At 42.4% G+C, this 27,986-nt stretch overlaps 1 protein-coding gene across 1 annotated transcript in view; it reads left to right on the forward strand.

The window, feature by feature from the left end:
* The first annotated feature begins 4,466 nt into the window (after positions 1-4,466).
* rims3 (regulating synaptic membrane exocytosis 3) overlaps positions 4,467-27,986 on the forward strand; it is a 73,884-nt gene continuing 50,364 nt past the window's right edge. The window contains exons 1-2 of the mRNA XM_066675737.1: positions 4,467-4,634; positions 18,458-18,744. Coding sequence (XP_066531834.1) covers positions 18,495-18,744 — 250 coding nt within the window. The 5' untranslated portion in view covers positions 4,467-4,634; positions 18,458-18,494. The remainder of the gene's footprint in view (positions 4,635-18,457; positions 18,745-27,986) is intronic.

Consider the following 27,986-nt stretch of genomic DNA (forward strand, 5'->3'; position numbering starts at 1 on the left):
ACTTTCTGTTGCCCCTTTGAGAACTGTTTAGACCCCTCTAGGTAAGAGACACTGTGCTACGTTCCGTGTGTTATTTTTCTTTCTCTTCTTTGTTTTCGGTGGATGTTCTTTTGCTGCTGATTTGCTGCCTGTTGCTCCACCCACATGCTCCACTTTTCATTGGCTGGCTGTGATGGCGGGAGATTTAAAAAGAACCATTGTCCTGGAGTTGGGGAGCTACTCCTTTTCTTCCATCCGGGATGATCCTATGCTTCAGCTGGCTGCCCAACCGTGTCAGACCTGTTGATTTTGTATTTTTTGGTTGTTGTACTTAAACAGCCCTGTGAAGGACTGGCGCCCCCTCCAGGGTGTATTCCTGCCTTGCGCCCAATGATTCCAGGTAGGCTCTGGACCCACCGCGACCCTGAACTGGATAAGGGTTATAGATAATGAATGAATGAATGTACTTAAACAGGATTTGTAGGGGAGACCTGCCATTTTGTTTATGCTTTTGGGCCCTGTTTTTGTTGAGAGTAGACAGGGCAGATATTTGTATTTTCTTTTCTGTAAGTTTAGTCAGTGGAATTGTTTTATTTTTTATTTATTTATATTTTTAAGTCATTGTTTGTTCTTTTGGCCTGGGGTCACCCTGAAGCTTTATCCTGTTTTTCTAAGAAGCTTTTAAAGCTGTCATGTAGGCAGTATTGAACTCTAAAATCAATAAATTACTGCCTTTATTATCTATGTTTTTTGGGTGAGTTATTTTGGTCTGAGGCTGAATGGGCAGTCTTCTAAAAAAAAATGATTACTTTTTATTTTATTATGTCCAACCCCTAGTGGGGGCAAAGAAGGGAGGGGGGTGCTTGAGAGTCTCACTTTAAGGCACTCAGGAAGTACAGCGTCTAATCCAATAGAGCTCTTATTCCCAGTGCCTCATCACCCCAGATCCTCTTAATCCATAAATCCATCCATAGAGCTCTGTCTGTTATTAACATCATCAATGCACAATTTCACCTGCTAATGGAAGCGGAGTACAGTGGCTTTAGTGCTCTACCATACAGTAGTTCTCTAGATGCTCTAGATACTTTGTTAGCCACCTTTTCCACTTGTTCTTCGATGGTCAGGACCCTCACAGTGTTAGTGTGTGTTGTGCTGGTGTAGAGTGGATCAGACACAGCAGTGCTGCTGGAGTTTTTAAACCCTGTGTCCACTCACTATCCATTATCCCTCGTTGGTCCACCTTGTAGATGTAAAGTCAGAGACAGTAGCTCATCTGTCGCTGCACAGTGTGTGTCGGTCGCCCTCTAGTCCTTCATCAGTGACACAGGACGCTGTCGGCTGGATGTTTTTGGTTGGTGGACTATTCTTAGTCTGTAACTGATGTTGTCCTGCACCTGTGTCACATCATTAGCTAATGAAGAGTGAGTCATATCATTACCGAATCATCAGCCAGTTATCCTCCCTGAGCTGAATCAGGTGTTACAGCAAGGGAATCTACTGCTCCCAGGCTGGGTAATACTGCTGAAGGCTGGGAACTGCTGGCACCATGTTCTCTGGAGCAATGGAAAACCATCCTATAAGCTTGGGATGAGTTGCTATCCAGAACTAAACATGAGCACCTTATTTAACTAACAGCACTTTTCCACTGCATGGGCCCTGCTCGACTTGGCTCTTTTTTTCCTTTAGGCAAATTTGCTCCCTGTACCTGGAGCTGGGTTCTTTATTTTTTAGTTCCTTGCTCATGGTTCCAAGCGAGAAGAGTAGGTACTAAAGATTACGTGTAAACCTTGCAGAGTGCTGATTGGCCAGAGAGACTTGTCACTCATGACGAAATGCAGACATCCAGCCCAAACTGTTTGTAAAATGTTCAAGCTAAAGCAGCGATCACGTTTGTTTTTGTTCGACTCACATCAGAGGCTCGTAAAATAACACAGTGGTATTTGAAGAGGTTCGAACGCAGATAGAAGAATCCAGCGAGAGCCAGAAGAAGGAATGAGAAACACTACTGATCTGTGTGAACTGAGCTGTGATCAGTCCTTGCAAAAAAACAAAAACAAAACAACAAAATTTACAACACACAAATAAACAACTATTACTGCTGTTGTTGTGATGTTTAGTGATGTCACAGACTACATTTCGGGAGGTCGAGTCCAGTAGGTCTGGTGTGTGAGTGAATGTGTGTGCGCCCAGATATGGATTGGCACTCTATCCTGGGTGAAACCCTAGTGCCCGATGCAGTCCTCCAGGTGGACGGTCATTCCTGGTCGAGAGTGCGCTGTGCACGTTTGGCTGCCACTTCTTGCCAGTGTGTGGATTTAGTGTTCTGAGCAGTGTGGATTGTAAAGCGTCCTTGGTGTCTAGAAAGGCGCTATATAAGTGTATAGATAGATAGATAGATAGATAGATAGATAGATACCATGCAGGAACTGGTTGCCTGATCTCCCTGTGAAGGACTGGCGCCCCCTCCAGGATGTATTCCCACCTTGCGCCCAATTATTCCAGGTAGGCTCTGGAACCACCGCGACCCTGAAATGGATAAGGGCTACAGATAATGAATGGATGAATGAATGAATGGTTGCCTGATCTGACCTTTTATAAATAATATCCCCAATTGGAGCTGTCACACCCCAACGACTCCAGAGTGAAACCTTACCCCCATTCATCATTTCACTGGGTTGATGCAGCGCGGGTGAACTGAAGCCTTCTAAAATAAAGCTCTACAACATCTCAGTCATTTAATCAGGTAATTGCTGTATATAGCAAGATACATGAGAAGAAACATTTCCAAAATCTGCAGGACACGAGGTCATCAACCCATGTTTACATGTTCTGGCCACTTTGTTAGAAACACCTACTCTCTGGCCACTTTTATTGGAAGTGCAGAGTTGGTCACCAGGTGTCAGGATTAAGTACAAATAAACAACATGGAAGTCTTAGGGTCCACACCTTGTGTCACTCTCGATGAGGAGTTTGGTGTGTTCTCCATGTGTCCGCGTGGGTTTCCTCTGGCTCCAGGTTCCTACAGACCAAACACCGAAGTTGTGTGTGAGCGACTGGGTGAATGATGTGTTGCTTTGTAATCGACTGGGGTTCTGTCCAGGGTGGGATCCTGCCTTGTGCCAAATGATTCCACTTAAGATCTGCACCCACCATGACTTTGAACAGGCTGAAGCAGTTACTGAAGATGAATTAATGACTGAACGACTGTGATACATGTTTGTTACCTGATGAATTTGTTGTGTTAGAGAAGAAAACTATTTCCTGAGGTATCTCTGCTGGAATAAAGCTGTTCAGGACCAGAACTAGACTCATTAGACTCCTGCTCTAAATGGTCTCAGAAATATGGATCAGTGACCTTCACTTCATTAAGATTCTTAATCATCTGCAGCTTCACCACTGGGACTAAGTGGGTCAGGTGTGTAACCATGGGGATGGAGGGTGGTGGCTTAAATGTAGCTTAACTCCACATAGTTCCATTAAAACAAAAACAGCCTCCTTAGTTGGTTAGCATCCTGTTCTCTATTTTAAGCCCACTGCATTAGGATAGGCTGCTTCTTGCCCAACGTCCTGTACTGTGATGATTGGCTAGTAATTGATTAGTAACTGATTTTATTTGCCCTATAAATGTTCCCAATAAACTACAATTTAAATAAAATGTAGGAAAATGCTTAGCCAGCAGTTTATACACATGAAACATATGTAATTAATATTATTTCTATCCACTTATTGTCCATATTGTAATAAGCCACGCCCGAGAAGGACTTCTTCTACTAATTGTGTTTACAGTCCTAATAGGCCACGCCCCTTATTCATAACTGCAGTGGAACTGCTGTGTCTGATCCACTGGAACCAGCACAACACACATTAACACATCACCACCACGTCAGTGTTGAGAATGACCCAACACCCAAATCACACCGGTACGGGTTCTGAACATTGAAGAAAAGGCTGAACCCAGTTAACAATGAACGTTCCTGGACGTTCAAAATTGGTCTAAAAATAGTCAGTCCGTCAAGGACATATTTTAAACGTTAACGGACGTCCAAAATCCATCTTAATAAGTCAGTTAAGTGTTGACAAACTAATAACGTCAATTGACGTCCAAAATGCGTTTTAAACAAGTTAGTTATTTCATGACCAATTCATAACGTCAACGGACATCCAAAACGTCTGATAGTCGTCATTTCAACGTCTGTGTTTGGACGTCTTTTTAACTTTCATATTCAAACTTAAGAAAACGTCGATTAGACGGCAGTCATCACGCTATTTCAACGTTGAATCGACGGCTAAATGTTTACTGGGAAAGTAAACTCGCCCTCTGAAACAGACGTGGCTTAGCGCAGCGTTTTAAATAATATCCGTATCAGTATAAATATCAATCAATATCAATATCCTCGCTCAGCCAATCCTAGCGCGGGTGGGCGTGGCTTGTGAGGAATATGGGTGGGGGAAAGGACCCAGCCCATTCACTGCTGTGTGTTGCTGAGCGCTGTGGGAGCAGCTGAGAGGGTCTGGTCTCACTCAGGAGCTTCAGAGGAGCAGGAACACGATACGGACAAGAAGAAAATAATGTCAAACACAACGACACGACACACGCACAGCTTTATCTGAGCACTGCCGGCCACTCCGCCCCTGAATCAGCCTGCTCTTCTCCGGTGAGTGTGGGCTTCAAGCTCAGCTGTGCATTAGTGCCGCTCTGAATGGATGATGCACCGTGGTGGTGTTGTGTTGTCACTGTACTGTGATCACTGTAGGGATGGTTCAGGTTCGACTGCAGTGATCTGGACACTGGACAACATGCCATGTATTTTGTATGTATGTTGCTGCCATTGCAATGCTCTCATATTTCATGCACAGAGATCTGCTGCAGGCTTGGTGTTTTTCCACCACATCTCTTCTAATTCCTCTCACCGTTGCATTCAGCAGATCAGGTGCAGGTCAGGTGTTTTGCAGCATAGCAAGATGCAACATTGCATTTCTCTTTAAACTGAGCACGTTCAGGCTTGCTGTTCTGGGTATTAATATAGCACATTTCATAACGTACACAAGCCTATTCAACGGGCTCAATAATAATGGAGAACACTGGCAAAACACAATGCAAATGGCATCCGTTTATATTATATACAAATAAATCAATGAGAAATGTAAGAATAAATAGAAGAAAAATTAAAAAGGGAGCATACTTTTCACATTTTTAGTTGCTTGTTTTTAATTTTATCTCCCAAAAAAGTTTTATCAGGAGAAAGAATAAACGATTGCAACTTTAAATGTAAAATAACGAAGCCAGATTTGTTTTAATACATCTTTCAGCAGTTTCTGTTGACTTGTTTGTGGTGTTATTTTGTCATAATGTGGAGTTACGAGGTCCTGTTTGGACAGCACCAGTATGTAATTGTGTTCAATTCAATATGCAAAATTCAGACACCAAACATTTTGTGGCTGACAACTCCATTTGGGATAAGGGAAGGAAAGAGGATGTATATTTTATGTCTGGTACTCATCAATGTGTTAGAAATTCTGGTGTACCATACTTAACATGACATCTGTTGTTTATTTCAAGACCCTATTCTACTGTCATTCATTTTCAAATGTAGAGAAAATGTATGCACAAATTACACTTATATATCTGTATAATCTAGACATTGAGATATATCTAAGTGATGGAGAGTGGTTTGGTGTTTTAGTTGATTGTAGAGGATCAGATTTCTTTACACTGAGGGTGAGAGGAACCGGGTGTTGTCATGACCACAGCACAAATATAGCATTGTATTGACTCTACATTTCACATTTCCAGATTTACTAGAGATGTTAAGTTACTATCACTACCACTGTGAACAATAAAGATGCTGTGATTTTCTCTAGAATGGAGCCTTTCACTCCTAATGAACACTCAATTACATTTTTTTTTACATCTCATCTATTTAATTATGTAAAAAAAAATCCCTTCATGCCTCCTCAGTGCATTGGTCTTATATCTCCATGCCTCCATCTATAAACTCTTTGGACAAACTGTTCATCACCTCAACGTTAGCTTCCAAGGAATAGCTCAACAAAAAAGAAATAACTGATATAATGCTGTCTACAAACATGGGCAAAAATCATCACGCTTTAACATGGCTACTGTTTCTATGCTACATATGTATGCAACAATAAGTGATGCAATGTAAATGAGTCACATATTTAAGTCTATTAGAGGTCTCTTAATATAAAATGAAGATTTATGCATGTAGCTAGCATCATGCTTAGCCTAGCGTCCATGTAAAACTTGCTCTTCTACAAACTGTTTCTTGATTTATATTTATAGCAGCTACATTTATACACAACTGTTTTATCTTACTGCTTCAGTCACTTCAAATATACTACAACGACTACTACTGCTACCGCTCACTACTACACCTTTGCTATTACCACAATGCCACTACATTATCACTGCAACTACTACAAGTGCAAAATGCTTCACTTAAATATCCTTAGTTAATTTGTATTGCCTAGAATCCACCGATACCTTAAGCTTAGTGGGTGCCAAATACAGTCGTCAGTATAGATACCTACAATGCTCCTATACTACACTACTACCCCTATTACTACTACTATTACTACGACTACTACGACCACCACAACTTCTGCACTACTACCACTCTTACTAACATGATACTACCAAAACTACTACACTACTACCTCTAATACTAACAAAACGGTTACTATTACTACCACCACAACAACTACACTTTATATTGTATATTGACCCATTCAGTCTCTCCCAAAACCTAGTCAGCTGTCTAAGTCTGGACTAACTACGTAGACAGCTGTGTAAGTAAGCAGCATTCTAACGGCCGTCTGCCCTCGTTATCAATGTGCTGTTTCATGTTACTTAAGGTGGAAATTGGAAAGTAAACATGAAAGTAAACACAGACCTTAAGTGCTACAAAACTAAACAACTTGAGTTACACATGAGTTTCTGTGGTAATTCAAACAGTAAATTAAAACTTACAGGCAAGCATAAAAACTCTCAGGCACAAACAAATGACAGTCGTTTTTATTCCTCAAACATAACGTTCCACCTTAAAAAAACACAGAGCTTCTGATCATAAACAAACCAGTGAGAACAGTGTTTCCCCCACAATTGTAGACATTCCTTTTAAAAGAGCAACCGATAATTTCTCTAATGACTCTTCTTCTTTACAAAGTGATAATTATACTGACACCTGAGATTTGGAACTAAATCACATTTAAACATGGTCGCCTTCTTGTAGAGGACACACTCTATGGACCATAATGGAGCCTGGTTCATTCAGGGAAAATCTGGTTCTTCATATCATGAGATAAACTATAGAAAATGTAAAAATAATAATTTGACACTCTTTTGGCTCCTTTTTTAATGGTAAAAATGACTGAGTGCTTCTTTAACTCTCTGTAAAGTAGTAGCTTGTTTGTTAACTCAGTGTTTCCCTGTAATGGTTTGCCTCTTTCAAAAAGTGGTTGGTTAGAAGAGTGGCTTTAGTGTGAGCCTGTTAAAGCTTTTAATGCACACTGATGCTTATCACGATGGTGGAGTGTTTAAAAACACCACTTCACCTCCTCTCTTCTCTTTCACACTCTTCACTGTTTAAACTGTACCATCCATTTTCTGAACGCTGTGAAGGGGAAATTAGAGCGTGGGGGTTTATGGAGTGGTTCGCCAGACAGTTTCTCGCTGACATGCTGATGGTGGGTCAGAGGCGACTGGACGCTTAATGGGCCGAGAGAGCCTTAGGGTCAGACAATGTCTCATGAATCTGCTGCTTAGAGGCTGTAGGGCTCTATGTTGTTCATAGTGGGTGTAAGAACTGGGCTTTTACAAGCCTTAAAGCAGGGGTTATGAATTCATTTTCCTGTGGAGTCACTAGTCAGGGCGTCTTTTTCAAGATGGGTTTTATTGATAAAGTGCAAAGTATGAATTTGCTATACCTTATTTGGCCAAATGTTTATTGTGTGAGACGTTGATGGTATTCGACCATTTGTGCATTAGTGTAGCTGGGTCCTGGTTTCCTACCTTTCTCCAAAAGTTACATAGTGCAGTTTCTGCAGTGCTGAGCTCAGATTCGCAATGACAGAGGCTCTGTTCTTCCTGTTACAGGTCGGTGGAGCATCAAAAAGACTTTGAAGTTAAAATGTTAAGGTAAAACAAGGTGCCTAAGTGAATTGGGAGAAAGTCCGCTAAACATAGACAAACACCCCACGCACTGCACAAACAGAATGAGCTGAAAAATGGCTGAATATGACGAGCTTGTTCGGTCAGTCACACATATTTCCTCAGGTGGCTCGTGTTGGCCATGATACACACGGCCTACACACTCTGAGAAACAGACGCTGTTTCACTGAAATATTTAACAGAAGTGAAGAGACTCCCACAAGTGTGAGTAAGCCGACAAACGTGATCAGAGTGACCCCTGAGAAAAGGCCAGCAAGCCTCCTGGACATATCTCCAGCTGCCAGCGCTGAGAAGGCCAGACCTGAGGCTTAAACTGATCAATGCTGGAAAATAGAGTTAGCCTTGAACATCACTGTTCTGCTCTGAACATGGATTTATAAACACACTCTGTGATTTAATCCAAGCCCAGGTTGTGTCCAGAAATCCTGACCTTTTCCTGTGACCTTCTCAGGGTTTCAATCAGATTCCACGGCGGGTACATCATTGTTGTGGTCAGAATTAAACCTTGTGTCTCCAAAATGGTAATGTTATAGGACAAGCAAAAGAAGCATATCGTCGCTGTCCAGTGAAAAACATGTATCTCCAAAATAGTAACTTCACAGATGAAAAAAAAAACATTCTTGACTTTCAATGGAAGTCAATGTAAAATCATTTTATTCCAAATCATTTTGGAGCATTTCTATTGGTCCATTTGTCATTAAATTGTCACACAGTGTGAAGGACAGATGATGTGTTCAAATGATGTTAAAAAACAAAAAAATAATCTCCCGGAAACAGTTGGCATGCTCCCTTCAGGTCAGGGGTGAGAACCTGCCCCAAGTGAAGGAGTTCAAGTATCTCGGGTTCTTGTTTACGAGTGATGGGAAGAGGGACGGTGAGATTGACCATAGGATAGGTGCAGCGTCTGCAGTGATGCGGTCACTGTACCGCACCGTTGTGGTGAAGAGAGAGCTGAGCCATAAAGCAAAGCTCTCAATTTACCGGTCAGTCTACGTCCCCACTCTCACCTATGGTCATGAGCTCTGGGTAATGACCGAAAGAACGAGATTGCGGATACAAGCGGCCGAAATGAGCTTTCTCCGACGGGTTGCTGGGCGTACTCTCCGTGATCGGAGTAGAGTCGTTGCTCCTCTAGCAGCTTGAGGTGGTTCGGGCATCTGATCAGGATGCCTCCTGGACGCCCCCCACTGGAGGTATACCAGGCACATCCAACTGGAAGGAGGCCCTGGGGAAGACTCAGGACACGCTGGAGGGATTATATCTCCCGGCTGGCCTGGGAACACCTTGGGATCCCCCAGGAGGAATTGGTGGATGTTGCGAGGGACAGAGACGTCTGGGCTTCTTTGCTCGACCTGTTGCCACCACGACCCTGAAATGGAAAAGCGGAAAAGAAGAAGATGATGGTGATGATAAGATGATGGATAAACAATGCATTCTACATATTTATTTTGGACGTTTTCTATTGGTCAATTCATCAGGGATGTATCTGAGATTTAAAATATATCTTTAAAAAAGACAAAATTGTAGATTAATACAAATAAATTGGTAAAAGTGCCGATTTACATATATATATTTTTTTATTATAGTGTATTTATTCAAAGTATTATCTATACTAATAATTTCAAACAGCAAACATATATTAGCAAAAACAACAACAGCTTATTTTTGTTTTTATTTATTTGCCAATTCCACTCATTAGCTACAACTTCTCCAGTAACACTACCACACTGGGAGAGTGAGGGCAGCCCATTCATCCTCTGAGACATGTAGCTCCACGGCTTCTTCACGAAACTGGGACCAACCCAAATCCACTGCCCCATTCAACACGCTTGGAGGAGAACAATATTTATCCGGACCTGGATAAAGGTAGCTAATAAATGGTAGCTAATATATGCCCATGTTGACTAGCGTGATGCTGATTCATGGGGAAAACAGAGGGCCATCCGACCCAGAGAGAGTGAGGTTAGATATACTTTTTAGACTCCTGGCCTCTGATGAATAAGCTGGTAAACCGCAGAGGTCCTAATGATACGGCGCACGTTTACACTGCTGTAACTCTCAGGAGCTCCTAACAATAGCTCTTAAGCAGATATTAAAACAATAATACAATTAGAAAAGGTGATTGTAGAAGGATGGGGTGGGAATGAAAAGGTTGCCATCTGCTTCTTTCTCTCTGTCTGTGTGTGTGTGTGTGTGTGTTCTCTGTCCTTTGATCTCCCCGTACTGTGGTTTAGATTGAGCTGAAGTGCTTTTGGGTTGGAGTAGTTCTCCTCTCCGTTGTGAGAGAATCGCTCTGTCTCTCTGAGTGATGAGAATCATAAAAGCCGTACTCGTACACCTTTGAAATGAAAATCAAATGAAAATAACATGCAGCAGGTTTTATCACAGTAATGAGTATGCTTTGGGCCCCGGTGTGTGTATCTGTGTGTATGTGTGTGTGTGTGTGGGTCTGTGCGGTTGTAAGTGGAGGTGAGAGGAGAACAATTGTCCAGAGTGGACGATCAAAGCTCCACACTGCTTTGTGCTGCTTCATACAGACCATAATAGCCTTCAGAATCTTCACAGAAACAAGGTCAGTCGCAGTGACCCATGTCCACAAGACACGGGCAAACACTTCTGGAAAATCTGGGTCAAGAAGCCCTTAATAAAGTGGGTGCAATTTTCTTACTATAACACTCTCCAGAGGCTGGAGAATCTGGTCATGTCTGTAGTTACTGACCCCACAGACCCCAGCCTCGAATAATGCCCCCAGTGGCAGGCAGCTATTTTTTTTCAATGTGTGAGTGACTGGGTGAGTGTATATATGTGTGTGTGTGTGTGTGTATGTATATATACACACACATATGAAGGGTTTTATTAGTGTACTTAATAAGGCTGTGGCCTCCTTTGCTGTGCATTACTGTGAGGATTTGATTGCGCCTCACCTTAAGAAGACTGAGGTTAGGCACTGATAATGGAAGACTGGCTCTGTATCACAAACACCACTCCAACTCATTCTAAAGATGTTGGATAGAGCTCCATTACTCGAGAGGACAGTTCTATTGCTCTATGGCTCAATGCTGTGGGCCCTTATACGCCACTGGCCTGTACTTGACATCGACATATTGACCTTAATGAGCAGCTTCTTTCTGTTCAGCTCCCGCTGGATGATTGAAGAAGTTTCAGTCAAAGTTTCAAGGATCTACTGCAGGTTCCTCAGTTCAAAAGTTGTTTTCAGAGCTACTACATTTGTCTTTGTAAGTATTTTTCCATCCAACGTACTTCTACTGGAGGATAATTTCTGGCTAACACACACTGTATGGAAAAAAAAGGATTGGGACAGACCACCAAATCACTAAATTCAAGTATTTTATTCAGTGCCATTGCTACAGGTTTGTAAAATCAAGCAGATAGCATTGCAGTCTGCTTTTACAAACATGTCTGTAAGAATGGGTTGCTCCAAAGACCTCTCTGCATTCGAGTGGGTTACTGCAGTAGGATGTCATCATTGCAAAAAGGTCAGTTTGTGATTCTCTTCCCTCTTAGATATTCCATGATGAACTGTGAGTGCTGTTATTTAAGTGCGAAAGCATTTAGGAACCACAGCAACTCGACCACAAAGTTGCAGGCTATGTACATTTACAGAGCAATGTCACTGAGTGCTAATACTCTAGTTCTTAACCTTCTTTTGTGTTTTCAGGAGCCAGGCTGCTGTTGTAAATAAGAAGCTGCCCTTAATAACTTGCCTGGTTAAATAAATATATATATTTAACAAAATCCTATGGGGTAATGTGTAGGTGTCCTAATACTTTTGTTCATATACTGTAGCTAAAAGGAATGACTCATCACTGCTGTGTAAGAGCTCTCCTCTCAGAAGTAGTTCATCTGTGAATGAAGTTGCTCTGTCAGCGTCCAGTTCCCCTGCGGACCGACCCAGATCCAGGAGGTGAAAGGGTCTCCATTAGTCACTGAAGAAAAGGGGCCAGACCTTTTGTGACTGCCCCGTTAACCCAGTTCCCCTTTTACACACATCTTAATTTGGCCTGGGTTGACCATTCTGTGCTTATCTTTCTTTTGGACAGTGACAGAGATGAGATGAATGGAGTGACCTCTTTGGGATGGTTTGGACAGAGGCATGTCCTTGGGCCTGTGATAAAACCATCTCTCTCGGTTAAACAGCTCCACTTCTCTTTAGTGCGCAACTAACTTTCAGTGAAAGAAGAGTGGAGCCGAGTCGCAACAATGCTGGGGGTGGGGGGGGGGGGGGTTGCACCCCTTTAGCCCATTATAGGCATTGAGCAAGGAGTACATTTAGTTCAGAGCTTCTCAAGTTTGTTAATATGTGCTTTCACATGGAGATTTTAAAACTTATGGAGGTGTACTGTGTTATAAGATGTGTCTACAAACATTTGGACATCCCCCTGTGAGATCCCCCTCTCTGTCTGGAGCTTGAGTTGTGTGCGCTGATGTTGGAGATGGAAGATTGTTTCTCGAGAGTTTGAGCCAGCCGTGTGACAGCGAGTTCTGTAGAGGAGCTGGAGTGTACTGACCGCATCACACACACACACAAACACACACACACAAACACACATATATACATATAAACAAACAAAGCTGGGCTTGTGCAGAGCTGCAGGGAGCATGGTCAATGAAGATAAATTCAGCTCCAAGTTCCCCTAAGCCATCACACACATACACACACACACACAAAACAACCAGTGCAATGTCATCTTAGAAAGCAGATGCCTCCAGACTGTGGGGGTGGGTGGGGGGGAGAGAGAGAGAGAGAGAGAGAGAGAGAATGCAGTTAGCACTCTCCTCCAAAGATGTTGAGGTCCGGTGGAACCGCTTCAATTTTCTCTCACACACATACACACACACACACACACACACAAACCAATGCAATGTCTTCATAGAGAGAGAGAGAGAGAGAGAGAGGGAGAGAGAGAGAGGGAGAGAGAGGGAGAGAGAGAGAGACAAGGCAGTTAGCACTCTCCTCCAAGCATGTTGAGGTCCATTTGAACCGCTTCAATTTTCTCTCACACACATACACACACACACACACACACACACACACACACACACACACACACATACAAACCAATGCAATGTCTTCATAGAGAGAGAGAGAGAGAGAGAGAGAGACCGACCGACAAAGGGGAGTTAATGCTCTCCTCCAAGCGTGTTGAATGTGTTGACTCTGCATTAGTGCCTGCTTGAAAAGACGTGTTGGAACTTCATGTGTCTCAAAGCGAGCGTTTTGCTCTGAGACCAGAGAGAACCTTTGATCAGGAATTGCTGATTGGCGTAAAGCTATAAAAGATTACAGTTTAATCCCAAAGAGTTTGTGTTCCTCCGCCTGCACTTAGACTAACTGTTTATCAGCAATAGACCGTTAAGAACAGCAAGTGCTCTGAATACAAACGACCGCCCAGCCATCTTATACGTCCGAGCTCTAAGTACTGGGAGGGTTGTAATCCCCCCCATCCTCCTTAAAACGATGCCTGTGGTCTGGATGGATGTCTGAAGCAGCTTATTGGACAGAGAGAACACACTCTGCTCTCTTTTCTCCTTCTTTCCTCTTTCCTTCTCTGGCTTTTTATTCTCCCTCGGCCTAATTTCCCCTCATCTCCTGCGTCAGTAATAGAATTATTCCCCCACTTCTCTCTCTCTCTATCCTTCTCTCTCCCTCTCTGTTCTCTCTGGTGCTCTTGTTGTCTCCTCCTTTTGCTCGTTTGCGGTTGAGAGATGGAGAGAATCCTCCCGGGAGAGCAAACGCTCTTCAGCTCCAGCAGAAGAAGGAAAAAAAGAAACAGAAATCCATTTTAGAGATGACATCGATGGAGTCTCTATATTCCTCTTTCTCTTCTTCTTCATTTTCTTCTTCCACCTTCTGTTTCTCTCTCTCTCTCTCTCTCACTCTCTCTCACTCTCATTTCCAGCTGAGCTTGTTGTGGTTACTCAGCGTGTGCTTGGCTCTTATATTCCGTATAATCCTCATTATTAATGAACCCTGTGGAACGTGCATTATTTAAAGGTGCTAGTATTTTAGCTTTTGATGAGCCTCTTTCATCAGGGCAACATTTTACAGAAAAGAAATAGAAAAGCAAAGGCTCTTTTTGTTTTGGTGCAGGTAGGACCCTGACAGCGCCCCCTGCTGGGCTGCTGTACTTCAGTAAATGTCGGATCTTTTGTTTGTCTCATTTAAAGCTGCACAATAACACAGTTTGTGGTCAGTGCAATTCAGGATAAAGTTTCTAGACACCACACCCTGGAGCATATGATCAGAAATGATAGAAAATCACTGCAGAACTGGTCAGAAACAGAGGACAAAGTAAAGAAACTGATGTTGGAAAAGTTACACATGGACGGTACAAAGGTGGAAATTGAAAGGGCTCATCGCACTGGAAACACAGTAAACAATGTGTCTAGACCACGTTCTGCAGTAGTGAAATGTCTAAGACACAAAGACAAAACAACTGTCTAAAGGGGAGCAATATCTGCTCTAGTGAGGACTACACAGAAGCTGTCCGTCAGAAAAGAAAAGAACTCATTCCAGCCGTGGAAGCTGCAAGAGAGAGAGAGGTGAAGTGGCATAAACAAGAAAATAATGCAGAAGAGGTACATAGAATAAGAGGTGTGAGTCCGGCTGTACGTACAGGCACCAGAGCACAAACATGAAGAGATAATGTGCGGAACTAAGCAGTCCATTGATATAAGATGATGTAGAACAACCATGAAATCAAACATAAAATGCCATTCGTAAATAAACTACCAAAGGGTGGGGTAAACATAGCACACCTTAATATATGTAGTTTAAGAAATAAAAAATAATGGAAAGATATAATCTCCAGGTTTTAGCAGCAGCATCAGAAACACACCCAGACTGTACTTTTGATAACGGGGAATTAGAAATACAAGGGTTTAATGTTTATAGGAACAATAGGAACCAATACGGTGGTGGGGTTGTGATTTAGATTCAGGCAAACACAGTGACTTCTAATGAACTAGTTACGTCACATACCACCTGTACTTGTAGGATGCTGTTATAGACCACCTAGTGCTGACAGTAGATACTTAGAGATGATGGGGGAAATGTTGGATACAGTGTCAGACGGGAAAAGGGAAATATATTTTCTAGGGGACATAAACATTGATTGGCTATCAGTGTCTTGTTCGATTAAAAAGAAGTGGCTAAATACATTAGATGCATGTTACATAAAGTACCAACAAGAACTGTGACAGATAACGAGGGAATAAAAACCTCAACATGACCATATTTACACTAATGGAAAAAACTTAATGGCAATAACTGGGCTATATATAAATATATATGAATTAATGAATTCATTCATTCATTATCTGTAACCTTTATCCAGTTCAGGGTTGCGGTGGGTCCAGAGCCTACCTGGAATCATTGGGCGCAAGGCGGAATACACACACATTTACTCACACTCTCACACCTACGGACACTTTTGAGTCACCAATCCACCTACCAACGTGTGTTTTTGGACTGTGGGAGGAAACTGGAGCACCCGGAGGAAACCCACGCAGACACAAGGAGAACACACCACACTCCTCACAGACAGTCACCCGGAGGAAACCCACGCAGACACAGGGAGAACACACCACACTCCTCACAGACAGTCACCCGGAGGAAACCCACGCAGACACAGGGAGAACACACCACACTCCTCCCAGACAGTCACCCGGAGGAACCGTGCCGCCCTATATATATATATCAGTGTTTCAGTAGTATATAAGGTAGGAAGGGAAATTTGGTGGCATTTTCTATAGAGGTAGAGTGTTCACTATCAAAGCCCGAATTAATTTCTAACTATTTTAATGATTATTTCATTAACAAAATACAAATCCTTACACACACATATACAAATATAATAGAGTTAATTATGAAAGAGAGAAGCTGTCAATTTAAAAAAAGACATCTATGTGAGGAAGAGGTTGAAAAGCTTATAAGTACGATACAAAATGAAAGAACATTTGGAATTGATCATTTGAAAATAAAAAAATTGCTTTAAAACACAATTAAACCAGTTTGCTATATTTTGTAACTAAAGACAGCAAATGTTCCTTAATTGAAGATCTAGACTCCCACCTTCCCCAGAGTGTGTTCCCGCCGTGCACCCAGTCATTCTGGGTAGACACCGGACCCACCACAACCTTGAACTGGATAAGCGCTTACAGGCAGTGAATGAACAATGAAACCCGCTACCTGATACACACAGAAACTATGCTTTTTTCTAGTCCCTGCTCGTGGGCAGTTAGTACCATTAGCGCAAAATGTGACGTGTAAATCTTGCAGAGCACTGATTGGACTGAGAGAGATCCACGTAGATCACCACAAAATGGAGACATCCAGCACAAACTCTCCGTCTGTAAACACTCCAGCAGAGATCCCATTTCGTTTTTATCCGACTCACAGCGGCAGCTCGTAAATTACACCATGGCCTTTTGAAGAGGTTCAAACGCTCCTTAGATTGGCGGCAGGCAAAAAAACTTCAGATAGAGTTTGCGAATGTGCAACAAGGTACAAACAAACTCTGTAAAACTGGGGCAGGGCGCCATGTTCAGTCCCAAAAAAACCTCAAAAATATGAACATCACATGAATACACCATGAGTAAACTGCACTTAACATTCTACTGCCATTAGAGATGGTGCTTTGTGACGTCAAATACATTTCGCAGGGGAAAGAGCTGTGCAAGTGAAAAAGCATCTAGGGACAAGGGCTGAAAAGCATGTCAAGCCGTGCCGAGTCGAGTAAGTACCACACAAATGGAAAAGAGCCATTAGACCCCCAGCCTTTTATATTTGAGACATCACCTGAATTCAAATTAGTGGTTGAAGTCATCTCAGGTGATAGGACCAACAACCAACTTCTAAGACTGGACTGGGAAGAAGGCAAGATGTGGATGGAAAATGACACCATAAATCTTGCAGAGTGTGATGTTATTTGTAGTCCTTGAGGCTGCGGTTTAATTTTCTGTTTTACTTGATGCTGAAGATGCTGAAGGACTTGGGGTTTGATCACACTTCACCATTCTTCGTAGAGTAATTTTTTACTGTACAGATCATGCAGCTAAACACGTGATTAACCAAAAGTGTTACAGGAGTGTATGTATGTGTGTGTGTGTGTGAAAGAGAGAAAGAGAGAGAAAATGCCAGAAAAAAGAGGCATAAAGGGTTGGGAATGATATTGAATGAGAGGGAGAGATGGAGGAAGTGATAGAGTGTCAGAGAGAGAGAGAGAGCATGTGGAGTAGAGGAGTCTGGCAGGACTCAGCCGACCGCAGAGTGTCTTCATATTTAATGCGCCCTTGGGTTGTGGATTTAATCTTGGCATTCACATTCCGCAATTAGAGGAGAAGAGAAGGGGCATGTTTAACTTTCACAAGACCTTGTCAGATAAGGAGTGGTTCTTCTTTAAGAACTCGAGAAAGTCTCAGAAATGTTCTAGGAGGGTGTGTTTGCATGTCACTCTCTGTCTCTCTCTCTCTCTCTCTCTCTCTCTCTGTGTGTGTGTGTGTTTATTATTGGGTCGTGGTTTTCCCTCAGGACTAAACAGTGTCACTGGTGAAGGATGACCCTCTCACTGTGGAGTCCACTCCCAGGTGAAGGTTATCTCCCATCTCCTCGGTTACCTCTATCTCTGTTTGGAGCAGAGGAAGGAAACCACCCCACACTGTCGTTACTGGAAAACCATTTGTCTCATTCCCAGTGCCTTTCACTTCCAGTGAAGCAGAGCTGTCAGCGTGTCATCACACTGGATGTGCCCATATAAGGATGCAAGGCCTAAGCAGGTCACCTCTATGATAACAAAAGTGTGGTGCATGGAGAATGTGTCCAGTATGTAGTTAAGTTACTTTGCAGTTGTAGTCAATGAATGGATCAGACACAGCAGTGCTGCTGGAGTTTTTGTCCACTCACTGTCCACCTTGTAGATGTGAAGTCAGAGACAGTAGCTCTTATCTGTCGCTGCACAGTGTGTGTCGGTCGTCCTCTAGTCCTTCATCAGTGACACAGGACGCTGTCGGCTGGATGTTTTTGGTCGGTGGACTGTTCTCAGTCCAGACACTGAGGGGTTTAAAAACTCCAGCAGACACTGCTGTGTCTGATCCACTCGTATCAACGCAACACACACTAACAGACCACCACCACCACGTCAAAATGCAAACAATGTATAAGCATTTAGATCAAAGTAATCCGTCAACAAGAGAATGTAATAGAATCACAACATTCTAAACCTTTTACTCCTCTTTTCTCTTCTCTTCTCTTCTCTTCTCCCACAGCCCCAGTGTGCCCCCTCTCCAGAGGCCTGAGTGGATTATGATGCTCAGCAGCTCAGTGGAGGTGCCCAGTCCCGGGGGCATGAGTGTGACGTCCTCCCGGAACGTGGTGCGAAGCTCCAGCATCAGCGGCGCCATGTACAACCTGGAGAAGAGCCCCAGCAGCTCAGGGTCTGACTCCACCGGTGTGGTCACTACCAAGAAGCGTCGCTCCAGCCTGGGCGCCAAGATGGTAGCCATCGTCGGCTTGTCTCAGTGGAGCAAGAGTACGCTGCAGCTCAACCAGCAAGGTACAGAATAATACTCTGTATTCGCTTCTGGGTGATGTGATGTCCCAAGTTGGTGTTACTTCGTTATAGAAGTCAGTCTTAAGCCCAGAGTAATATATTGTGGCATCTGTGTTGAAAGAAAGGTGAGGAAAACATGGTGGTTGGGGAGAGATACATTATATTAGACAGCAAAGAGGTGAGCTCGCCCCACACAGCAGCAAACATAGACACAATTTCTGGTTTCAGAGCATGGCACTAATGTTAACAGATGGGAAAGATGGATAAAATTCTCTTTTACACAGCACTGGAGAGAGCCTCACAACACTCAGAAACACAGAAGCCCACCGCCTCTGCGTCAGGGGGTAAAGGACTCCCACTGTGTTGCATAATGATGAGAAAAAGACTGTTACCCTCCATTAGCCATATTAGCATTTTCATCGGATCTAATGGAAAAGTGTCAGACTCTGATGCGTTTCTCTGAGTTATTCATACACATCATACACAAGCTTCGGTAGTCGTCTTATTCCACTTCTTTATTTTTTTCCTAGTGTGTAAGAGACTACAGACACAAGCCACTAAGCCTTTGTCTTAGTCTTTTCTCCTCGTTTACAGGCTAATAATCTGACCCCGCTGTCCCTGACCCCTGAAAGTGGAACTGATTCTTGGTGAATAATGTTTTATTGCTACTATCTGATTAAATTGTTTATCTGGTTTGGCTTAAAATTTAGTTCTTTAAAGTAGTTCTTGTCTAAAAAACTGATCAGTGAGGGATGTTTCCACACTGCAGCGAAGTCGAGGCAGAATCCCAAATGTCTCTCTGCACCCTCCGTAGGGCCCAGTTGGTCTGAAATATCACAGTGCGTTGTATGTTGAAAATAGTTTTAGTGAGAAACAAAGTTCATGTTTCCCTGTCGAATGAGCGTCTAATTGCTGTCTGTGTGCAGTATTACTATTAATATTTTAGTGTCTGTGATATGCGCTATGTAGAGAGTATGGCGCTACTTTCGGATATGGCCCGAACTCCTCTACTGACGGACACAGACGAGCATAGCTCTGTTTACACACGTCACATGGATTAATGGGTCAGGGATTCATACTTATATCTCTTTTACCTTAACGTCTAAATTCAATATCAGTTTTATTTGAGTTATGTGTTTGAGCAATGAGTGTGTCCCCAGTGGTGGTTACTCTTCACAGCAATGTGACCTGCAACCCATAAATAGAGAGATAAGTATGGATCAGGAGAAGAGTGGATTAGGGAAACATGCACGAGACCACCATCTTTATGCACAAAACAACACAACAGGGGTCTTTGTTTGACTGGAGCAGGGGGAGGAACAGGGCCTGATGGGAACTACTCTGCATGCCTGTGCCCTCAACAAGACCCAGAGCCCACACCACAATATCTTATCATTATCAAAACAAACATTTTCTCTGATAAAACTGCACTGATGTTTCCTCTGTTTTTTGATATAGACTTACATGGTCATGCACCAGCAGTCAGGACTCCCTTCCCCCTCCCTCCACCGTCAGCTTTCATTAAGGGAAAACGTACCATGTACCATACATTTCACTTTATCACCAGCAAAGTGCAGATACTGCTGTGAACTTTACCACCGGCCAAATCTGGTCTCTGGAACATGGTACTTTTTAGTCCCTGCTCAGGCCTGGTATAAATGTGACATGTAAACATTGCAGGGCGCCGATTGTCCAGAGAGACTTGTTTACACTGCGAAATGAAGACCTCCAGGACAAACATCCTGGACTCCCACTCCAGATCACATTTGTTTTTATCGGACTCATAACTGCTGCTCAAAATTATGCAGCAGTGTTTTGAAGTGGGTACCAATCCAAATGCTCCTTGGATTGGTAGCCAACAAAAAACTCCAGCGAGAGGTGGACGCTGCAACAGGGAGTAAACAGCAGCTAAAGTTAACGCTGCCATTGTGGTTTTCAAAGTTGGTGGTTAGCGTTAAGAGACAGTGGTTTGCGACGTCACAGATTACATTTTGTGGGGGAGCTGTGCTAGTTAAAAAGTGACGAGGGAAAATGCATCAAGCCGACCTCATATCATGCAATGGGAAAACACCTTAGGTTTATCACTTCTACAAGCTGACCCGCTATTGGCTGATTAAGTGGTTATATGTAAATGAGTTCATAATTTAATTGTGATGTCACAATCATGATGTTTCAGCTTAATCTCTGAATGAATGCTACATGTTTGGTGAGTTTTTTCCAAACTTATCAGAAACCTTCTCATGAGAAAGCAACAGAGACAGGTCCCTTAACGAGGCACGTCGATTTCTCAGGGCTCTCGCTTTTCACTGGCACTTCTCCGTTTTGAGTTTCTCACTTGTCTTTCAGCGTCTTTCATGTTCTTCTGAACTCTGTGTTCCTCTCTGTCTTGTCCTCGTTCTTCTGTCTCTCCTCTCCATCACTGCTGTCACTCGCTCGGGTCAGTGTGACTTCTTCGCTCGCACAATCGCTTCTTCTTCATGTGTCTCGTTATCCCCCCCTTCTCTCTCTCCTCTCTCATTCTCCTTTCTCCTCTGTTCTCTGCTCTCACCTTTAGTTTCCTTTGAAATAAGCTTATTTCCAGAGATGCTGAAGGTGTGATTATTTTGATGTGTGCTGGAGATGTATCAAGTGCAGGGCTGACCATTCATTCGCACTGTGGCTTTGTCCTCTGCTTTCAAAAAGATATACAGGGGTTTTTGGTCCAAAGACTTCTATGCATTAACACACTGATGTTGAGGTAGAGATGGCCACAGTAATTTGAGTATTTATACTGAATACGGCAATGTAGGGTTCTTGAGTTACCTGATTATTTAAACAAAGCCAGAATGTGCACATTAATGTGGGGATCTGAAGCCCACCAACCCACACACTATGAAACAATACCATCCCTCAGTATATTCTGTGGACAGCCTTAGTCCTGTATTGGACATGGGATAAAACAAGACATTCAACTTTTGATCTGCATCTGACGTCACGTATGAAGACTTTATTGCCACTTTCTCACATGAGCCAGGGGCATTTCTAGAGTGCTTATTGTATCCTTTGCTGTCTTAGGGGTAGAAGTGTGTATCTAGTAAAAAGTCGGTTTAACAAGACTCTGCCATTGATGAGAAATTAATAACCAATTATCACTAAAGATTACGTTATTATTTGAATTCAAACGTGAACTTTCTTGAACAAACAGAAACAGAAACTGTATAAATCTCATCCACTTTGGCATTGCACCATTCACATTCTCCTGACATCTATACACACGGGGTACACTGCAATGTGATAGGTTTGTGTAATTAGATGTTATCTGTAGTTCCTAATTAAATTTGACATTGTTTAGAATTGAACGATCCATAAACAAGTCTTTAAATAGAACAAGCTCATGAGTAGTTTATGTTGGGTGCTGTATCACGCTCTTATTTTTATTTTCTGTGGGCAGGGAATGTCTGAGTGTTGGGTTTAGTGGTTAACGTGTGTTTTCAGTAGGTTCTACTGTTATAAGTGGCTATAATTACAATATATCACAATGATCAATAATTATCATTCTGTTGCGTGGCTGATTTAAATATTTTAGAGTATCCATTACTTTGTGTAAAAAGTCAAGCTAAATTTGTTCCAACTGAAGGCTGTTAGCTGCTTAAGATTTTGGAAAGATGCTGGGGCATTGTGGGAAATGTAGTTCCTGTAGTGAATTTGCACAGAATATCCTGTAGCTTAATAGTCTGGATAAAATTCAGGCTACTTTTTTACCACTGTGATATTTGTGTGGCACGGCAGCAGTTGACTGAGGCATGTGATGATCATTAATATCGTGTAGATGCTATAAATAGGTGTTGTATTGTATTGCCTGTAAATGTTCAGTACATATGTAACCACCAAAGCCCACTCATTATACTTAGGGTGACCAGATCTGAGATGGTGAAAGAGAGGACACTTCTCCGGGGGGAACAGACTGACCAATTACATATTTACAGAGAAGGTTATCGACCAATAACGGTAGCTCTACAGTCAGACCGTCCAATCAGAAGATTTTAAGCTACTTCACCACGCCCCCTTCTCACTCAAGCGAACCAATCGGAGTAGGGGAGGGCGGGACTAGTTTGTGGAAACTTCTCGAAGTTCTATGTAAACTCTAGAAAAACAAAATTCCGGACGTTTGTGAAATTCCGCCCGGACATTTATTTAAGTCTAAAAAAGAGGACATGTCCGGGTAAAAGAGGACGTCTGGTCACCCCATTATACTACACTGAAAATGAGGGAAGGAAAAGTGAGGTGAACACTGCTGGAGAGAGACTACAGATGTGAAAACGGCAGCAGACTAAAGCAGGGTATAATCACTAATCACTAATTTGCACTGATTGAGTGCAGTATTTTGTCACGCTGCTAAATCAAGCTTTGCTTTTTGGAACTTTCATGTCGATCCTACCAACATGGGCTGTAGTATTTTGAGTAATTTGACACTGGGAGTGAACCTGGAGGAACCTGGAGGAAACCCACACCGACACAGGGAGAACACACCACACACCTCACAGTCTCAGAAAAGGCTTTAATTATTTTCCGCCAAATTAAGCCATGGCTTTAACAGTGTTTTGGATTGTTCTCGTTGCTACAGGACTGTGTGGACCTATCTTGCCCTGACCACAGTCTCTGGAGGGAGGTTGTTGTTCTTCTTGCTCCCTTGGCCCCTGGGTCCCGGCCTCTGAGGTATCAGGGTAGAACTGACAGGGCTTTGTTGTGTGTGTGTCCCTCTGCGTAATTACACAGTGTAACACTTAACTCCTTGTACTAGAGCCCAGAAACAACACTGTCAACAGCACAAACAGAGAGAGAGAGCGAGAGAGAGAGAGAGAGAGAGATACTGAGAGAGAGAGATAATTGTACCAGGTGTTCATCTCATATATTTAGTTTCTTTATTTTACAGTGTTCTACATCAAATAAATCCAGCACATCACATTTTACATCTTTAAACCCAGTGCTCCCTAACATCTCCCCATTGAGCAGTGACTCTTTTGACTAATTAAAATCTGCTCTAGAGAAGCTGGCGAGCATGGGTGTCTACTTTCCATCACTGTGAAAGAAGCTCCAAGCTTCCTTCACTGTTGGACGCACTGCGTTCATCTCTGAACATGCACCTTATTATTGACTATTAGTCAGAGTCTGAAATATGACATTAATCACGCATGTGCCGATGGTAGTTGATGGCACAAGGAAAATATACAAGAGCAAAGTCCTAGAGTGGGCAGCTCATGTATCCTTCAGTGGATTTGAGGCTCAATCGTGTTCCCTTTAGGAAAATAAATGATGTGACCATTAATGCCCACATATTCCATGTGTCCTTTACCTTCATTTACTTTTGCCTGTGTAATCACACTTTAAGAGGTTCCTTTTTCATTTCAGCTTGACTTTAAAGGGTTAACGAACATATCTCTAAAACCCTTCTTAATTTCACTTGTTAATGCTTCTGTGTCGGTGAGAACACAGGTTTGGTTTCAGTTAACTGCAAATTAACTGCGTGTAAAAAGAGAGCAGCCAGAAGGTGCTGACCACTGTTTTCATTACAAAAGGCTATTGTACCATAAAGTAAGCTGTAAATATCTGGACTGGACTCAGCATCACTGCAGGGGTTGACCATATGGGGGATGATGAAATAAATGCAGAGATAACCGTGTACATTTGGAGGGTCTGGCAGATTTACAGTGATGTAATATTTGCTAGAACAGGCTTTTTATTCATCTGTAAGAGAAAGTGTACACAGGAGGGGCACAGGTTTGTAAAGTAGTGTGATATTTGCTGAAGGAACAGTCTCTGCGGTTCCTGAGAGGCTTTAAACTAGATTGTGACACATTGATGTGAAGGTTTGATTGCTTTCAACCACATAAACAATCATGGTGTCTTCTACAGGTGTTAGGTGATTAGCTGTGGTTTACAAACGCTGCTATAACCCGTCCCTAAACAGCTCCATCACCAGTTCTAACACAGCTGCTCTGCTCCACAGCCCCATGATTTATACCTCTCTTCTGTGGGCATTGTACAAATAGTATGTGCTCAGTCGAGCGTTTGTTTTCACAGTGGGTGCAGCTTAATGCAGTGGAAATTATTCTGTGGAAAAGTGTCCACAAACTTGATTGATTATTGATTATGTTTCATTTACTCTATCTATCTATCTATCTATCTATCTATCTATCAACTATCTATCTATCTATCTATCTATCTATCTATCTATCTATCTATCTATCTATCTCTAACTGCCCTTCTAACACTGTTATAATTTGCTTTGTTGTGTGTGTGTGTGTGTGTGTGTGTGTGTTTGTTATGTCTCTTCAAGGATGGTTGACCTTTTCAAAGAGCTGTTGTGTCTCTGTTGGATTGAGACCCTGAGGGTGGGCTCTGCTGGGCCAGTGTGTGTGTGTGTGTGTGTGTGTGTGTGTGTGTAAGACCTGTGCGATTCACTTGTCTGGGCCATGGGCACATCTCTCCTGTCTGCCCTCATCTTGCTCTACGGCTTTACTTCACTTTGTCATTTGACCACATGTTCGGACCCCAGACTTTAGCTGGAGGTGGAGGGTCCTCGCTGGTGCAGCAGGAGCAGCTGTTTCTGCACTGTTCTGATACAAAGATGGAAATACACAGTGACTTAAACCAGGGTTAACTCAGTTTTTTCTAAAGAGAAATCATTGTAAGCAACAAAAAGGAGAAAATGAGTTTATGAACGTGATTATTTAAGACTTTAACATTTTTGAAGAATTAAATTCTTGGTATATTGTACCAATTTTTATGATCCATAGAAGGGGTCGCCTCACACAGGGCAGCCATGTTTAAACTAGATTTAGGTCTCAAGCTCAGGATATGTGAAGGCCACTAAGTGTCAGTGTAATGGCTGCTGTATATGCAGTGTTAATCTTGGCAGGTTTTTTTGGTTTGGTTTAGTTAGTATTCTTAGTCTCTTGACTAAAATGTATATTTAATCTCTCAAATTTAATCTTAAATTTAATTTATTTAATTATTATTAGCTTTAATTGATGAAAACTAATAATATTGTAGTTTAGTTTTAGTTCATTAAATAAAAAATAGCTTAGCTTTAATGAAATTATTTAAGGTTTTACTATTTTAGAGGTGTTATTTATTACTAACACTCAAAAAAGAAATAACATATTATGTTAAGTTATGGAAGGCATTTGGCAACTTTGAATCATGAACAGTTAATACGAGCGACTCCCAGACCATCACCATCTTTTCCCATGCCTCTTTCTCCCACACAATCATGAGACATAGTGGCAGATACTGCGGTGTGTTCATAATGTCATATATAAAATTACCTCACAGTGTGTTTCAGAGTCTTCCTGCTGAAGAAGCTCTGAATGCGCCTTGACAGCTGCAAACATACAGAGCATTTTCCTGTTCTTATTTCCTTGAGATTTTCTGTTTCCTAAACTGAAATAATGTCATTTACCAACCTTTCCCTTTATTAAATAGTTTTTATTCATTGTCAAAAATTGCAACACATTTCACCATAATTGCCTTTAAATTACACTTATTTAGGTTTTGTCTAGCCCTGTGAATGACTGGCGCCCCCTCCAGGGTGTATTCCCGCCTTGTGCCCAATGATTCCAGGTAGGCTCTGGACTCACCGTGACCCTGAACTGGATAAGGGTTACAGATAATGAATGAATGGATGGAAGGTTTTGTCTAGTCTTCATTGTGAGAAAGTTTTAACTAAACGAATATTGACGAAAAATAAGAATCTTTGGGGAAAACAGCTGATGAAGTTTGCCTCTGGATCAAGTGAAGCATTCAACATCAGCATCTGACCTCACTAATGTTCTTACAGCCTGAATGCCATCAACTCCTCATCACAAAGCGCTAATATCTAGTGCAAATCCTCCATAGAAGAGCTGACCTGACAAACTCCCTATTCATGCCGTTGATTTCAGAGAAACTTATAGATGAGCAGGGGTCCGCAAGTGTTTGGACATGTAGATGGAGAGAAATGCGGAAAACAGGAGTGGACTGAGGAATTAAAAAACAGACAGTTGGAGAGAAAGAGAGGCTGACCTCATCTCTCTGAGCCGCTGCCAGGGAAGCGTAACCAGGAGCAGATGGGCGCATGGCACAGCCTCGATACAAACTGCCACCTCCTCACTCCAGCCAGGTATTCGAGCCCCCTGCTCTGTCTCCATGGTGACGGCCACGTGCCCCCTGACCCCTCGGCCCTGACGAGTACGGCTGTCGGAAAGAGCCGCCAGGGCCACAGCTAATGAAGAGGAGCCGCTAAATTTAGATATGTTCAGGAGGCTAAAATCTGCCCCTGCTGAGAGTGACCTGTAGGGGGCGTTTAAAGAAGGTCAACATTCTGATCTAAGGGCAGTACTTGGGGAAAGTGTCGGTATTTTTTGCCATTACAGTGTTACCCAAGTGTGCAGGGGTTTGAAGTGTTTGGTAATGAGTGAACATTTTTAAATCGTTCACATGGTCACTGACCTAGTAGCTATTTCATTAAATCTGTAAAGGCCATAGTGTATTTCTGTTGATAAAGGTTTGTGAACTGCTTTATTTGTACAACTATGGCTCTTCTGTGTGCTCTAATTCTGAATACATTATTTGCCGAGCAATTTCACAGTCTGCTGCCTTTATAGCTTTTTCTCAATTAGCCCCACGACTGTAATGAGTCTCTTATCCACAGCCGTATGGTCTGTCCATACAGTTCTGAACTGAGGAATTGGACACAAACTGAAACAAAATGGATCTCCTTTGTGTTGAGACCTGTTGCCTTTTACATTGACCTTTCATATGTTTAGTGCAGGCCTCGTCAATGGGAGGACCTCGATCCACACCTGTTGGAACTGTGACTAATATTTGATAAATTAATAAGAATAAATGATACACTTTATGGGGTTTTATTATCATGGAGTGTCATATATTCAGATAGTTGTAGCAATAAACAAAGTGTACAGCTAATCCAGTTAATTAATTAAAGTTAGAGTACGTGATTTGGTTAAAAAAAGTACATGTGGTTGTGAAAAAATCCACCCAAAAATGCCCCTCCCTCTACTTTCACCCTCCTCCTAAAGTGACTCCTGCAAATCAGAGGAATGAAACTGTGTTTGCGACACCAAACAAGGGCTGAATCACAAATATCTCTCTCCACTCTCTGTAGTGCACAGTGTATGTCATAAAATTACAGTTTTTGCACTCAAAATAAAACTGTTTGTATCCTTGTCTAACATTTAGTGCACTGTCAGTGTGTAGTAATAATA

Source organism: Hoplias malabaricus, chromosome 6, assembly GCF_029633855.1.
Source record: "Hoplias malabaricus isolate fHopMal1 chromosome 6, fHopMal1.hap1, whole genome shotgun sequence".
Classification (NCBI taxonomy): Eukaryota; Metazoa; Chordata; class Actinopteri; order Characiformes; family Erythrinidae; genus Hoplias; species Hoplias malabaricus.